The sequence below is a fragment of the Chionomys nivalis genome, chromosome 9, assembly GCF_950005125.1.
Source record: "Chionomys nivalis chromosome 9, mChiNiv1.1, whole genome shotgun sequence".
NCBI lineage: Eukaryota > Metazoa > Chordata > Mammalia > Rodentia > Cricetidae > Chionomys > Chionomys nivalis.
Window position 1 is genome coordinate 19,563,907 of NC_080094.1, and position 16,377 is coordinate 19,580,283.

The following is a 16,377-nucleotide window of genomic DNA, read 5'->3' on the forward strand; positions in this document are numbered from 1 at the left end:
TCTAGGTCGTCCACTAAGGCCTCCTGTGGCCACGCCCCTTCGTGCTAACTGGCTGGCCAGGAGCCCCGCCCCAGTTGTGAGCCCCGGGGCCTCTGCGTAACCACGCCCCTTGTGTTAATTGGCTGACCAAGGCTCCGCCCCCACCTGGCTGCACTCCGCCCCCCCATTCTCCCACCTCACCTTGCTTTACCATATTTAGCTAATCTCCTTTCCCTTTGACTTTTCCTTTTTTGTTTATTTATTTATTGAGTGATGGGTGTGGGAGCGTGCCAAAATGTACCAGTGGAAGTCAGAGGAAAACGTCAGGAAGTCTGTTTTCTTCACGCAGTAGGTTTCAGGGATGGAACTCAGTGCCTTCTCGGGCTGAGCCAAACTCCAAGCTCCGGGGTACTTACTAAGTTTCTTGGCGCGGCATGGCAGGTGACAGTGCACATTAATTGACTTTGTAAAACGTCATCAAGCTGTCTACTTAAGATTATGTATTTCAGTATGTATATTTTACTGAACAAAATCTACAAATATATTTATTCAATTCCCACGGGCTGTCCTCTCAGGAAGACTTTAAATATTGAGAAAAGGGCTATTAATTATCGATTGATATATGATACATACACATATGTTCGCTCTTTCTTCCTTTTACTGCTTTAACTCTCCCATGTGGTCATCTTATTAGATGTAACCTTGTCACCAGGGTGGAAGGGAGGTGATGTGACTGACTCAGCACCGGTTTTAACAGACATGCACTAGGCATGCTCTTCTTTGCCTGCGTTCCTCTCTCTGCAAGTTAAGTGGATCCCATTATTAAGGGCCCCACAGCTGTGCTTTTTGATAGCTGAACCCCAAACTCTCCACCAATTTTCTTAACATCCCTCAGTTATTTCACACACATAAACAAAAAAGAAAAAAAAGTTTCAGGTGAGGTGCAGTTGTTGGTGCACACCTGTAATCCCAGCGTGTCAGTGGTAGAGGTAAGAGGTGAGGAGTTCCAAGCCAACCTCATCTGCCTGGTGAGGTCAAAGTCAGCTTTGGCTACATAATAACCTTTTCAAAAAAATAAACAAGTCATTTAATACACAAGAAACCATGGCATTGTTCCTGCTTCCTTCCTAAGTCCCTAGCAGACTGCCCCAGCCTGGTCACAGGCCCCTGTGGCTATAGCACAGCTGTCAGCCTGAATTCTTCTTCTCCATCACGTCATGGTTCATTGAATGCCCGCCCTATCTTGTCTTGTGTGGGATTTCTCTTAGTCACTCCCTTTACTTTCTAACCTGGTTTTAGTAAGGGGAGGGGATTGCTTTGGTTGTTGTAGGTTTTGTGGGGAATTTGGGGTTGATTTGGTTGATTGGTTTTCCATTTTTTTGTTTTTGTTTTTAGTCAGGTCTTGTTTTGTATCTCATGCTGGCCTCCTGTTTCAACCTTCTAAGTGTTAGAGTTCTCTCTCTCCCTCTCTCTCTCTCTCTCTCTCTCTCTCTCTCTCACACACACACACACACACACACACCACACACCAGCCTACTCCTTTGTTTTGGGGTGCATGCTCTAGCAGCTTCTGGGATACAGCAGAGGGTATGAAAAGTAATTTTTCGAGACCAGATCAAATGTCTTTATTTTATCCCACTGTCTGATTGAACATTTGACTGAATTCCTGCCTAGGCTCCAGCTAACAGTTTTGCGGGAAGTGCCCAGTAGCTACCACCGCTTCCATGAACCTCCAGCTGGTGAAGGCCCAAGGATGACAATTCACACCCTCAGCTCCTCAAATATGCTTACTGGGAACCTCTGCAGCTTCTGGTGAACTGAACTCCAGGTTCCCAAAGGAGCATACCTGCCTGCGATGTCCTGGAAGCAGATAATCATTTTCTGTCCTTCACTTCTCCACTGTGCCACTAGTCTCCCTAGCATTGGCTTCCACATGTGCTGCCCCATTCAAAGACTTCAAATGTGACCCTGCATCCTGGTCTGTTGAAGAGGAACCCCGACTGCAGGCAGCCAAGCTCCCTGTGCACTTGAGCTGCCCTTCTCTCTCCATCCCCTTCTCCTTCATTTCTGGGTATCCTTCTCCCTATTTAGCACACTCTTCAGAGGCAGGCCCCATTAGAACACCCCATTAGCAAGCCCCTGCTCCACTGCTCTCTGAGAAGCTTCTTGGGTTTCTTTACCGCTAGGAATTAGGGACAGAGGATGTCCACACCTCCATCCCTGTCCCAAGATGACATTTGCAAAGGGAAAAGAAACCATCTTACCATTTCTTCCTTGAAGCCTGTTCCTCAGTTCGAGCCTATTTTAATTCCTACCTCTCCGGCTCCTTTTCGCCAGTCTCTTCTTCCTTCGCCTGATCTTTAAATATTATTGCCCAAGGGCCCTGGCCTAGGGTTTTTGTTTGTCATTTTTACATACTCCACCGGCTGATCCCATATTTGTTTTCCCATAGCTTTGATGTAACAGTGGTGCTGATAATCTTTGTAAATACAAATATCTACCTATTAATTTACAAAACACATTTAGGTAAATTCTGTGTGAGATCTGTTGGTGAAGATGTACTAGGGAGCCAAGCAGAGAATATCTGCCCCGGCAGTTTACTATGCTTAAAGACTGTCGCCAAAAGCGGGGTGTGGTGGCACATACCTGTTATCCCAGTGTTCAAGGTGTGCAGGCAGGGGGAGTTCAAGGCTAGCCTTGGCTACACAGCAAGTTTAAGCCAGCCTGGACTAGGTGAAATTCCGTCTCAAATACTAAACAAGCCAGGTGTGGTGGTGTATGCCTTTAATTCTAGCCCTCTGGAGGCAGCCTGATCTACACAATGAGTTCTAGGCCAGCTAGGGCTACACAGTGAAACCTTGTCCAAAAAAGAAAAAAGATAAAGAAGGAAAATGAGAAGAGGAGGAGGTTGCTATGGCTGCATCCTCCATTTCCTTTCTTTTCATCCATTGATCTAGCCACTAATCCTTTCCTTGGCTCCTCCACTGACTCATTTTTCTGTCTACCCATCCTTCCTTCCATTCGCTCATCCATTTACCCATTTGCTCATTCATCCAATCACTGACATTTATGAAAGCACCCACCCACTTGTCCATCCGTCCATCTGTTCATCCATCCGTCCGTCCGTCCGTCCGTCCATCCATCCATCCACCAACACATTGCCTCAGTCTTCTTCATGCCAATGGTCCCAAGTCAACGACACATCAGGAAGAGAGGAGAAATTGTGGTGGTTATTATCTCCGAACATCTGGGTGGAATGGGGACAGTCTTTAAAGTACTTCCCATTTTATTCTGCTTTTTCCAGCCTAGTCAGAGTCTCACCTTGGGGGTTGGGGTGGGGTGGGGGGTGGTGATACTACATTAGATTAAAATTCTTGTAAGTAAATGTCTTGCCTTAGATCTCCACAAAAGCAAACTGAAACAAAGACACAAATGCACTTAATTTGCTTAGAGATCCCAGGGAGTGCTGGGAGGAAACAGGGAAGACAGAGGGAGTCAAATAAAACATGACTGATGAGCTATCAGATCCCTCTGGGGTCTCTTTATAAGACAGGTCTCAAGTCATTTCATCAGAGGACCAGAGACAGGAATCACTAACTGGCTCAGTGTTGGGAGATGACTCCTCAACTCCAAATTGTGTCTCCCAAGGTATCCTAGAAAGCCCCCAGGGAGATAAGACAGGAGTTCAGGGGAGGCACTGGCAGTGGCTTGGTGACAGTGGAGTTCGAAGGATGCACAGCAAGGCCTGGATCCTCTCCATGGCTTAGTGGTTCCCCTTGAACAAGGAACATATCAGTCTCTGGGATAGGGTGCATCATATAACAAAATACCATACTAGAGCATCAAGAGTTTGGCAAAATAAATCACCGAAGACTCGGTTTTGACAAATGATACTGAAGCAAAGCACTGGGGTGGAGAGGGAGAACAGAATTAACTCCAGGAGGTGAAGGTGGGGAGAAACAGCGAGAACTCGGAGACAAGCACCAAAACAGTGAAGAAGAAAGCCTCCCTGAGGGTCGGCAGCTCACGCTCTGACCACTGGGGAAGTGAGCCAGGGTCACTTCCAGACTCTGAGGCTGGCAGACATGGTCTTTGTGGTTTCTCAAGGGCACAAGACAGGCACACTGACATATCTCTGCAGCAGATAGGGGCAGCTTATTAGAGTTAACAACACACGGAGTCAGGATGCCTGATAGGAACTGTTGGGAACCCTGGGTGTATGGGGTGAGGCTGATGCAGAGTCCTCATCTTCCCAGGCTGCTCTCCTAGGAAGCAGACAGCAGGGGTGAGTGCACTGTGGCTAGTGACTTCTTTGTGATCTCTGTTCATGCACATTGGAGAGAAGCGAGAAAATATGGAGATGGGTCCCATCTGCCTCCATTTCCCCCAGGAACCTGGCTCCTAATTTGATAGTTAGTGACCCACTCACTAGGGTGTAGAGTTCCATTTGTGACTCTAGGGGGCTCTATGCCAATGCCACCATCAGGATTTGCTCTTGAGGACCCGCCTGGGCCCCTTCAAATTGAGCTCAAAGATTGGAGCCAAAACCCACTGGAGAAATGCAAGCAAATCCTAGAGCTAGCAGTTCCTGTCCCTACTGCTAATCTCATTTGTCCTTCTACGGATAAGGACATAGCCTTTTCTGAGCTACAATGTGGGCTCTGGGTCTGAGCACATTCCTGGTCTACCGGGAAGCAGACACAAGAGGAGGACGGATACTCAACGCCCTCCTCCCGGGGTTTGGGAGACATCAGTGATCATGGAGGACTGGGAATAGAATTCTTTGATTTGTGCTGTTGCCTGAGCATAGCGCCATAGGGACAAAGGGAAATAAGGCAAGGAGACGGTGAGGGGGACAATCATCTCAACCGGCCTTCTTAGCGCTGCTTGGTAGCCTACTCCCTCCTGGTCCGGTTCTGTGGCTGCAGAATCACATCTGTCACATGTGCACCATAGACCCAGCCCTCTATGCCGTGGACACACACACACATCTACTAAGGTGTTTGTGAGACACAGATACACTCTCCCTCCTCTCCCTGCTCCTCTCCTCTCCCTCCTCCCCCACTGCAGAGAGACTGGCACCCAGCTTAGTCATTAGATTCACTCTAAAAGCCTGTGCCTAGACGATGGCTCCTCCCACAGTGAGGGGGCACCCAAGAGCAGCCCAGCCCTCCAGCTCCATACTAAAAGAGTACCCTAACCTTTCCCAGCAGACCCAGGCAAATGCCCCTCAAGGCAGCACAGAAAAACAAAATACCACCCAGACCAGTCCCTACCCCATTCCTTGGTTTGGATAAATCAGGCAATCACATTGGCAAGCTGTGCAGGGGAGTGGGGAATGGCCAATCCCTTTGGCGTGGCTGGGAGGCTGGGGTTGTGGGGGTGGGTGGGGATGATGGTCCAAGGGCTTGTTGTAAACGGCCAATCCCTTTGGCTGGCTGCGTAAACCCCAGCGGGGGATTGAGGTAGGGTGTTTTGAGGGTATTAGGTGCCTGAAAGACAACGGGTTTGGCGCCTGGTCCCAAGGGCCTGGAAAACCCACAACCCACTCCTCTATCGGTCTCCTCGCAGTTTGCAGACCCTCAAGGGATTTATGCTTTCGGTCCTTTGTTACCTGGCTTTCCCCTCGCCCTGAAATACGCCCCCTACTGTAAACTAGGAGTTTACTCTTTTACCCAACTTAGCCCTAACCCTAATAATCAAACATTTGTTCAGTAAATTTGCACCCTGCCGCTTTAGGGTTGGAAGCTGAAAGAGTCCACCATATTCTCTATGAATTCCCCCGAATTCTTGCCGGAAGGGGTCCATTGGTTCTTTCATCCTGACATCGAACCAACTCAGTTCTCCCAGGACCTTTTAACCACAATTGTTCCTTCCTCCCTCCCTGTTTTACTTGCCCAGTGCTGGGTGTCCCCACCACCTCCCTCCCACTTACCACCGCGCTGGGCAGCCGGGAACCGGAGGCCAGAAACGCCTTTGTTTCTTCTTTATTTGCGGATATAATTATTATGCACCGCACTTTAAATTAGAGATAGATTTTTTTTCTGATATACATTTCATCTTATTCACCACGAGCACACCACACGCACAGTATACAGTTCCACAACCGGACACATTGCACAAGATGAGTTTGGGTTCCTGAAAACCGGCAGGCAAACAGGCTCCTGCCGCGGCTTCTCCAGAAGGAAGTCGCCCGCCCGAAATGGATTTCCCCACCAGCCTTTCTAGCCGCAAAGTTGAAATGTCTAGGGCATGGGGAGCGCTCTTGCTGGAAATGGCTGGACGCTGTAGATTCCAAGCACTGGATGGCTGTGAAATGTCCCCCACCCCATCCCCAAGGTCAAGTTTCTGAGCCTGCGAGCTGCGTGAGCCCCTTTTCCCCTCCCTTCCCACCCCTACCGGTGACTGGAGCCAAAGTCGGGGCGGGGGAGGCTCCAGGAAGGACAGAAAACATTCTCCACAAATATACTCTCCCTCCCCGCAAATCAGGGCGGTGTGGAATAGAAAGGACGACAGAAACGCAGACGCAGTGGACCTTGGATGTCTATCCCCTCCCTCCCCCACCCCGTCCCCCGTTGAATAATCAGCAACTAGGAACCAGAGATGTTTAAAGCTCGGCCTCCCTAGTGCGGTGGCGCACGGGGCTGGGGTGTGGGGGGAGGAATAGGGGGTGGTAATGGGGATAGGCGGGGTGGGATCTGGAGGCAGGGGCCCCGCCCGCTAGTCCTCTGCGTTGGTTCGGTAGGCCTCGATGAGGCCCTCGAGTGAGTGCACGAAGCCGGACACGCTGCAGATGCCGCCTATGACGAAGATGGCCACATCGAAGAAGACCTGGTGCCACAGTAGCTTGCGCCAGAGCAGGCGCAGGTGGAAGAGGCTGGGCAGCAGGAAGCACAGGCCGGCGCCCGTGAGACTGCCGGTGAGGCCCATGAGCAGCGCGAAGTGCGGCACGTAGATGGCCATAAGCAACGTGAAGACCACCAGCGCACAGCGCAGCGTCAGCCCCCACGACTTGAGGCGACCGTCGCCTCCGTAGCAGGCGGGGAAGAAGGCACGGCTGCCTTCCTGGAAGAGAGACTTCTCCAGCACTTCGACGGCCGCGAAGAAGGGCAACGGGTAGGACAGCAGCGCCTTGGCCACCAGGAAGAGATTAACCACGGCGCGGATGGAACCGGGCAGGTTATCGGTGATGACCTCCTTGGTTTCGTCAGCCCAGGTGAGGTAGGCGACGAGCGCGAAGAGACCCTTGAGCACGCAGGCGGCGATGTGCGTCCAGTTCATCATGCAGTGGAATTCGCTGGGCTGCTGCATGTTACCTTCGAGGGAGGGCAGGAAGATCTGCGACGTGTAGCTGAAAACGATGATGCCGATGGAGATGGGAAATTTCTTGACGTCGATGTAGAACTTCACCTTCTCCCAGGCCCAGTCACGCGCTCGCGAGAGGCAGTAAGCGATGACCAGGATGTTGATGACGAAGTGGGCCAGCGTGCACAGCAGACTGAACTTGGAGACGGCCTTGAGGTTCTTCAGGAAGGCGCAGGGCAGCAGCACGGCCGTAGCGATGATAGACCAGGACTTCTGAGACACTGGCAGCCCCGGGAAGCTATTGTACATGAGGTTGCCGCTCACCACCACGTACAAGATGCACGTCATCACCAGCTCGATGATCTGGGCCACATTAACCACGCGGCCACCCAGCGTGGGGAAACGGGGAGCACAGCACGCGTTGGCTATGGCCACATAAGAGTCCCGCACGCGCACCACCTCGCCGTCTTCGTTCTCCTCGTACAAGCATGCAATGAGGATCTTGCCGGTGTAGCAACACACCACTGCGGCGAAGATGATGAGGAACAACCCCAGGTAGCCGCCGTGGAGGATGGCGTAGGGTAGGCCCAGCACAAACATGCCCTGTGGTGCAAAAAGGCAACCAGATCCAGGAGCTCAGCCCAGGCAGCCTTGGAAAGGGACTGTGGGGGGTATAGCCCAAAACTATCGCTAGAGGGAGCTAGGTGAGGGGGACTTGCGCCTAAGCGACCAAGTGGAAAGGATGGGAGACTGGGACGAATCCTCGTGAAAGGGGCACCAAAGCGAAAGCTGAGTGTTAAGTCAGAGGGAAGGCTAGTGCGGGGAACGGGGGTGTGGGGGTGGAGGAGTCTGAGGGTAGAAGGGAATACAGGAATTCTAGCAGATAGTTCCAGGGGATACAATACTGGAAGGAACACGGTCCCAGAAGGTCACTTTGAAAAGCTCCGAAGAGCCGGGCACCGTCTTTAAGGTGGCCTGGAATGGGATGTTCATTAATGAGGTGTCTTAAGGGTCAAACTAGAGGAGTGGAGGCCGGGTAGAAAGGAACCGACTGAAACCCAAAAGAAGCCAGAAAGAAAGAAATATGCAGACACTTTGGCTAGACACAGGGCTTTGGGGAACTGAGAGGAGGCGGGAATATTGACTGGGACCCCTAGGACAAGGTTGGAGTTGGGGCCTGGACGATCCATAAGAAGGGTATTTTAAGTGGAATCTGCAGAGGGCATCAGAGTAAGGACCCTTCCTACTCAGGAAGCCGGACTGCTGCTGCGGGAAACCAAAGCCTACAGGTCTCTAGAATCCGATCAGATGAAAGGGCCAAAGCGGTGCAATGTCGTTTGTAATTTACATGGAGAAAAAAAAAGCTAACGAAATACAAGATTCCCAAGGCCTGCGCACCTCCAGCCTACCTTTCTCCGGGCTAGAGAACGGAGCCATGAAAGACACGGAGGGGGGGGGGAACACCTGCAATGGTGAAGGCCTCTGGGACTCCAACCCTATCCTGTATTCTTTCAATCTCCTGTCCCTGAGTGGGAAGTGCCACGGGTAGAGAGACACCTAAGCATCCCTCTGAATCTAAAATCCAAAGAAACCCAGCTGCCGCCTTCCACCCCTAAGAAACCTACATTCTCTGTCTCAACGATTCAACACTCCAGAGAAGCTAGGGAGCCAAGACAAAGAGCCCAAGGGCTCCCAGAATCGAGGCCTCCTCCCTCCCAGAAGTTGGGGCCCATCAACCCCTGCCCGCTCCCAGGGTTGTTTTGAGAAATCCAAATCACTCAGCGTAGGAGCTCTGCGCTCCTGGTGGGAATGGGACTAGACTAGGGGTTGGGATTAGAGGTTACAGAGGACGAGTTTGACGGCCTAAGGCAGTTCTCGGCCTCTGGAGCTGCTTGGACCAAAGGTGGAGGAGGCGCTTGGGTTTCTGCGGTGCAGCCGGGATTTCGGGCGAAAGGAGTCAGTCTGCGCAGCTGCGTGGCGCGGAGTCCTATGTGCTAACCTGTTTTTCTCCAACAAAGCTGCACGAGTCAAGTGGGTGCTGTGTCTTCCTGAGTGTGTGCTTGTGTGTGCATGCATTATAATCAAGTTAGGACATGGGCACTTGCTGTGTAAAAAGTATTGCTGCAATTGGGGAAAGCCTTGGGGTGTACCAAGTACGTCTCGGGTAACCTCGTCAACTGTAAATCAATGCATGTCATGTGCCTGTTTGTTCATGGGGAAGGGGACCGAGGAGACAGACGTGTCTGTCTCTGTACGTGTGCACGATTTCTGCGTGTGTCCGGAGGAGGAGACTCCCAGCTCAGCTCTCCCTCCCCCCCCCTCGCCCCCCCCCCGCCCTCACCCCCTCTCTCCTCCGGAAAAATGCAGCTGTGACTCCATTCCGCAGCCCAAGGCAAACTGTCCCTTCCGATCCCGGTTTTCTTTCTCCCTCCCACCCCCGCCTCCGCCCCAAGCCCTTCCCCATTTCTCCAGCTTTTGCAGGGTCTCTAAATTTGTGCCCCCACCCCGCCCCAAACCTCAGCCAAGTTGTCCTGCCGCAGGGGCAGTAAGAGGAGGCTATGTGGATCTGAACAGGACACCACCTGGGGGCGTAGATCTCATGTCCTGTGGGGAGCGGGCATTGAAACCTAGACCTCTGTGGGGTTCGTGTGGGAGCAGAGCCCGGCAATCACCGCTCAGGTGGGGGTGGTGACAGTAAGAGCTGGGAATCCCGCGCTCACCTGAATGGCGTTTGTCACGTTCCAGCCCGCCTCCCACGCCGTGATCTTAGGCTTGTCATGACCCCCGAACTCGCCACCAGCTCCCACGGCTTGGTCCTTGGAGCCAGACGGTGGCAGAGGAGCGCCGCCGCGCTGGTAATGGATGTCTCCTTCGACGGGCGGCTCGGCGCCCTCCTCTCCGCAGGGCTCGCCTTCTGATTTCAGGATGTCCATCTGCAGGCCTTGGCGATGCTCAAAGTCGAGGTCGTCGCAGTGCGCGAAGCCCACCGCCTCCTCATCCGTAGCCGCCTGAAACCCCATCCTGGCAAACATGCCGCTCACCTTGGCCTGGGACTTGTTGGACACGGACGTGGCCACATTGGTCAGCTTGCTGCGGAGCAGGGTAGCCATGGTGGCGATGGGGCAGGAGGAAAGGACAGAAGGGTCTGGGGACGCGGCGAGCGCGTGTTAAGGCAGCGAGGGCCGCTATCTCCGCTGGCTCTTGGCGCGGCACCCCGGGGCGCTCTGGCTCATGACCCTCGCGCCCTGCGTTCGAGGCTGGCTCCGGGAGTGATAGGCTGGCTCTCGGTGGGACCGGCCCGAGAGGTGACGAGTGCTCTGCAGAGCTGGCGCGGGTGCCTGCCGGGCTGCGGAGGGCGGCGGCGACGGCGGCGTCAGAGCAGCTACGCTAGGCTGGCGCGGCGCCCCCACGCGGGCGCAGCCTAATGCGCTCGCACCCCCTCGGAGTCAGGCGGTGCGTGGGCGGAGGGCGGAAAGGAGATACTGCCCAAGCCGGGGGGCGTGAGGTGGGGGCTGGGAGGATGGAAAGGGGCCACGGAAGATTTCGGAAGTGTGATAGGGACTGGAAAGAGGCACCTTTGGGAAGGCGGTGGGAAGGAGCACGGGGAGGTGTGGGTGGGGAGCCCCCCAAGTGCTGCATTTCTGGAGGAGGTGCTAGCGGGCTCCCTGGCCCGTCCCACGTCGTCGCCACTGCAAGGAGGGAGGAGTTCAGTGTGGGCTGGTTATTGAGGTCCTCCATCCCCAGACAATCCCTCCAGAGTCCCCAAGCTTTTCGGACCCAGAACTTCTGGTTTGAAGTCCGGATAGCCATAGACAGTTGCCGGTCTTTAGCGGAGCCGGGCGGGCTGTCTGTCTCCCTGCCATCTATTATGCGCTCTTAAATCTCGTCGTAAGTCCATCTTGGTGACAGGAGTGAACGTCTTGGATCACTTTTAAAGACGTTCAGCCCCGGACAGGACCACCTAAGCCGTTTCTGCCGTCCAGGGATGCCACGATGGAAGCGGGTAGCTCACCACCAACTGCTCTCCTGATGCGCACAGAGTGGAGGCGAAAGGCTGCCAGTTCGCTTTTTTCCTTTCTCTCTTTCTCTTTTTATATGGAGGCTTGGAAAGAGCAGGACTCAAAGGATGCCTCTCGGTAGCAAAGGCAGGATGGAGGAAAGGCGGGCTTCACGGTCCTGTGAACCAGGGCGCAGATATACGGGTGCGCTCGGCCAGGCTCAGATACCGCCCCCTGGACTGTGAGAGCTTGGATGCTTCTGTTGAGTGTCGTGCGTATGTGTGCGAGCACGAAGACCAAAGAGATCCAGAGACAAAGACATCGCATCAGATACCGCTGTGGTTCGGCGCTGTGTGAACTCTGAGCGTGAGGTTCGGTAATCGTGTGTGTTCCATGTGGGGTTTTGTGCGCAGTGGAGACTCGGTGCGGAGCTGCTGTTCCTGAATGGAGTTGCTTGCGTGTGTCCTGGCGTGAGTCCCTTTGTAGTCTCCGTGGGGTGTGGGTCGGCTGAGGCTGTTCCGTGTGGGTCCCTGCCTATGTCCTCAGCTAGGTTCTTTCTCTAACTCCAGAGCAATAAACCACGGGATGGAACCTGCAGCAGACCCAGCATAGATAGCGTTGTCACTGGGCCGAGGAAAGCTGAAAGAAATGATAATGACCCCCCCCCCATGTCCTCTCTGAAGATTCATTCTTCGTGGGAACCCCAGTCTCTCCCTCCAGTGCAGTATTTTTAGATTAGCCCAGGTCAGTGCACAAGTAGGGCGGCCTGAGGGCTTTGACCAACGAGTAGGAGCTGCCAGGACTAGACGGGCTACCCTTAGCCCCTCCCCCTTCAATTCAAGCACCTCTTGGTCTCTGACAGAGGTCTCTCTCCCAAGTAGGGGACCTCCATACGTCGGACAGTGTTCCTCACCCCTCCCTATGAGCCCCCTTCCCTCACACATGCCCACTGCAAAAAAAAAAAAAATCCACTTCCTGCCAAACCAAGATCAAACCCTTCCCCCTAACATGGTGAATTCTGGTCACCTCCAGCCATTTGATAGAAGCAAAGACTTGACAGAGATTCCTTCCCAGTAGGTACACGGACATCCTCCCTTCCAAAAAAGCTTTGAACAGAAGGGACCCTTCAACCCAGAGGTTTGCCCTACAGATTCCTCCAGACAAGGGTTTCCGTCCCTTCCTAGTCTCTTCTTCCTGGAGGAATTCCTCCGGCCCACCTGACATATGTAGGTGGAGGGACCTAGTGTCTTTGCAGTGACCTCTGGTGCCCTTCAACACACACTTTAAGATAGTTACGGATGCCTTCCTTGACAAACAAGTCCAAAGCACTTATCTTCTCTTTTGTTTTCTTTACAGTGTTTGTTATTATTATTATTATTATGCCAGAGTGGGCTGTCGGGTTCATTGGTGAGAAACGAGGCCATTTATTTATTCACTCATTCTGTGCACCTTTTTACCATCTTATGTGCCTGGCTATTCTGTTGGAGTTACCAGAGCAAGTGTGGTCCCCACCTGCACTCCTCACCCCAATTCCCAGCTCTGAGATCTAATTTTGAGGGAGCACTTGATTTATCCTGCCCCCCATCTTCAAATATCCTGACAGAGCCTCGTTTCATCCCTAATTTTACAGATAAGCAAACCCTCATCCCTGCAATGTATTGAAGTGTCCTGCTCAAGGTCATCCAAGGGGAAGCCAGCCTAGAACCCAGGGAGCTAGACGATTCCCCCAGAGATCCTTCGCCTGTGTAAACCTCCATCGCCTCTCTTGGACTGTTGTTGAGTCTTTGATCCTTCACTGCCCAGAGAGGTGAAATCCGAAATCAGATCTTAGCTCCTCTGGTTAAAATGGGCTGTGAGCAGCACCTAGGAAGGACCTCCTCTTCCCACTGTTTGCAGTGAATGCCTCCTCCCAGGCTGGAAGTGGCTGTGGCAAGCTCCGGAGCAGCCAGTCATTCACAGGGTAATCCTGCTTCATCCTATCCCAGCACGAGGGTGTTGGCCTGCCCTCCCTAGTTCCTCTTATTCTCATTTTCTCATCCCTTCCGTGTGAGATCAGCCTTGTATAAATTATTCAGAGAATTCAGAAAACTCTTGTATATAAACTACTTTATGTGTATTTCATACCTAATATGTGGCAGCCTTTGCCACTGGTCTCGTTATTGTATCCAGCTGCTACTTATTGTTGTCTGGGGTGCGGGGCTGCATACAGAAGGTTGTGGCAGCGTCTGAGAGTCTGAGCAAACTGGGCTAGGATACTTTTTGTCTCAGCCCCACCTGCCCCTTCCAGTTCTGAGCTGGCCTGGGGATAAGGGAAGGGTCAGAAAGAGGGTGGAGGGATGGGACTGAGCCAGCTGATGGTGAGTTAAGCTGTGCTTTCGTGAAGCCATTTGACTCTAGATTGTTCTGCATGGCTTTTCTTGGGTGCCCACTATGGTAGGACTCTGCATGGGCTACGACCCTGAGTAGAAACACAGCATATACACGTACAAGCTCACACATACATACTCATACATACACTCATAAACACATATCACAATGGCAAACCTCATACACACACTCATAAACACATATCACAATGGCAAACCTCATACATACACTCATAAACACATATACAATGGCAAACCAAGTAGCAGAAACGTGGAGAAGATGAGGACCAACCTACAGGTTCAAATATGTTGGCAGACTCATACAGATGAACATACAGACTCATACAGGGCAACTGACAGAACTACATACAGATCAAGGACAGACCAGCACACACACAATGCCAGATTTGTACCAAGACTGGCCCCATACAAAGAAACCAGACACTGAGGAGTCATTCTCACAGGCAGATAACAGGCTTAGACACATACAACACAAAGGTAGGTGCAGACATGGAGAAACATACATAATAAGCAGGCTCCTAGACATGAGGACACATGAGTCACACTGAAAACACCACGCAGGAGCATCCTTAGGTGACCACTGATTGTAAAGAAGCGAGAACAAAGGAGAAGACAAAAAGAGATGGGAAGGGAAAGAGTGTCAGGCAGCAGGACACCGGCAAGGAGGCTGGGGTGCCACAGTTTTCCCCTCTGACCCCCAAATCTGGTGACTAAGAAATGGGAAGGGGGATTTGTGGCAAGGGAACTGAAGCTGTAGCTGTCCTGTCTGGGGATGGGTACCTTCTCCTAGGGCCACCGTGGGGTCCCTCTGCCTTGGGGGAACCTGGACTTCCTGACAGAGTATAGACAGAAGCTCCCAGGACTCCTAGGAAGCCAAGGATCAGGGTTCTGGGGCCCAGATAAAGTGTGCCTCCTTTCCTGATGCACGGGCACCATGAGTCATTGAAGCTTTTCAGGATCCAGAGAGTTAAATGTCTGCCCAGCAGAGATGGAAGCCACTTTGGGGGAAGAGGTAGGGTTAAAAAGAACTGGGCTTATCTCCCAGAGCAGGCAGTGATGTGGGGGAGGGGTGCCTGGAGCCCTTGAATTAATGGCCTGGAAAGTCATCATCATGAGGATCATTTTGGGGCTGAATGATCACAGACAGACCCCCCTTTCCCCGCCCCCACTGTGGCTCAGAGCCCTCCTTTGCCTTTTCTCTCTGTGAGCCTTTTCCTGCTGAGGGACCAGGCTCTGATACCCTGCAATTGAAGCATCCTAAGGTGTTTCTCACAGCAGAAAGGAGCTGTGCGGGTTTTGCCCAATAGTAGAAGCACTTTCTCCATGCTATGTCCACAAGCACAAAGGAGGGACCAGACAGCCAGGTAGAAGGCTCAGAGTGGGCAGTACACACAGAGAACAAAGATCCTGACTTCTGCCTTCCAAGGTACAAACTAGAGGGTGTAAGGGCTGCCTTTGCTGGCTCAGGGTACAACACATTCAAGTATGTTAGTGACTGAACCTAGAAGGCTTTTCTGCTGAGGTGGTGACATATCCTCTCATGGGGACATCCAAGAAAAAGCTGAATGTCCTATCAGGGACCATGCCCAAGGGATATTAGATTTCATTGACTGTTGGGCTTCTAGATTCATGCTTTCTGTGCTGAGAGTTTTGAAAGCAACCAGGAAGCAAGGGACATGTGGGCACACTCCCTACCCTTGGTAGGCCCGAAAGCCACAGAAAGCTGCCCAGAATTGAAGAAAGAGCCCTGGACCTGGTTGGTGGATTAGACCAAATGATGCTCTCCTTTGTGAAAACACAGCCCTTCTGTCAATTGTGTGTGGTGTGTGTGTGTGTGTGTGTGTGTGTGCATGCTCTCCCTCTCTCTCTCTCTCTCTCTCTCTGAGTGTGTGTGTGGCAGAACATAAAAAACATGTCATCTTTATTTCTCACTGTCTCCCATACATAGCACCAATATTCATTTTGGGTTGCTCTAAACCATACAAGAACCAATATTTAATGGCCTAAGTCTGGTCCTAAATTCTGACTTCTGTAACTCCTGGAGGTAGATGTGGCTTCTATGCTCACATTCTCTTCCATGTACCGGAAAGCCAGTTATATGCTCACATACCAGACATGACTTGTATTGAGACAAGCTTGGGGAACATGACCAGATCCAGGGAGTTCCTTTTGGAACCTGGGCTCAGCACATATAACAACTGAGAGACATCATAACAGAGGCTCTGGTCCCAGCAAGCCTATGCGACAAGGACCCTGGACGCCAGGAGCTCAGAAGCACTGTGGTCTGGCCCCCTATACCCCTGGTCCTGCTGGGACAGAGTTAGTCTTTATTGGGGGCTGTGGGTGTGCTTGGTACTATTGAAAACTCTCTCTGGGGATTTTCCCCTACGGTCACAAGGTGAGACATTCAAATACGCCAGCGACTGTCAATCTCTTCGTGTTCTTCTGCGAAGGTTGTCCTCTACCACCACAGTTGGTTTTAAAGCAACACCTGCAGAATTGGGCACAGGGAGATGACACTGGATCGTTAGTGGCACCAACAAGGGGAAAGGGAAGGCAGGGAGGGAAATGATGGGGGTGAGGAGAGTGTTACTGAGGCTGAGGGAGTGGCCCTTGCTTCAGCTAGAAGCTTCTTTGGTCAGCCTATGCTGGACAAAACCTACTTTCAAGTTGGGCTTGATGGGCATAGGCAAATGGGAAATGGATTT

General features: G+C 52.3%; 1 protein-coding gene across 1 annotated transcript; it reads right to left on the bottom strand.

Annotated features, from left to right (window-relative positions):
• Positions 1 to 5,948: 5,948 nt before the first annotated feature.
• Slc32a1 (solute carrier family 32 member 1) lies at positions 5,949 to 11,632 on the bottom strand. The gene is made up of 2 exons (XM_057781237.1): positions 10,005 to 11,632; positions 5,949 to 7,887 (listed from the first exon to the last, which is right to left on the bottom strand). The coding sequence occupies exons 1-2, from the start codon at positions 10,392 to 10,394 to the stop codon at positions 6,700 to 6,702; spliced, it is 1,578 nt and encodes a 525-aa protein (XP_057637220.1). The 5' UTR covers positions 10,395 to 11,632; the 3' UTR covers positions 5,949 to 6,699.
• Between the last annotated feature and the right edge of the window lie 4,745 nt (positions 11,633 to 16,377).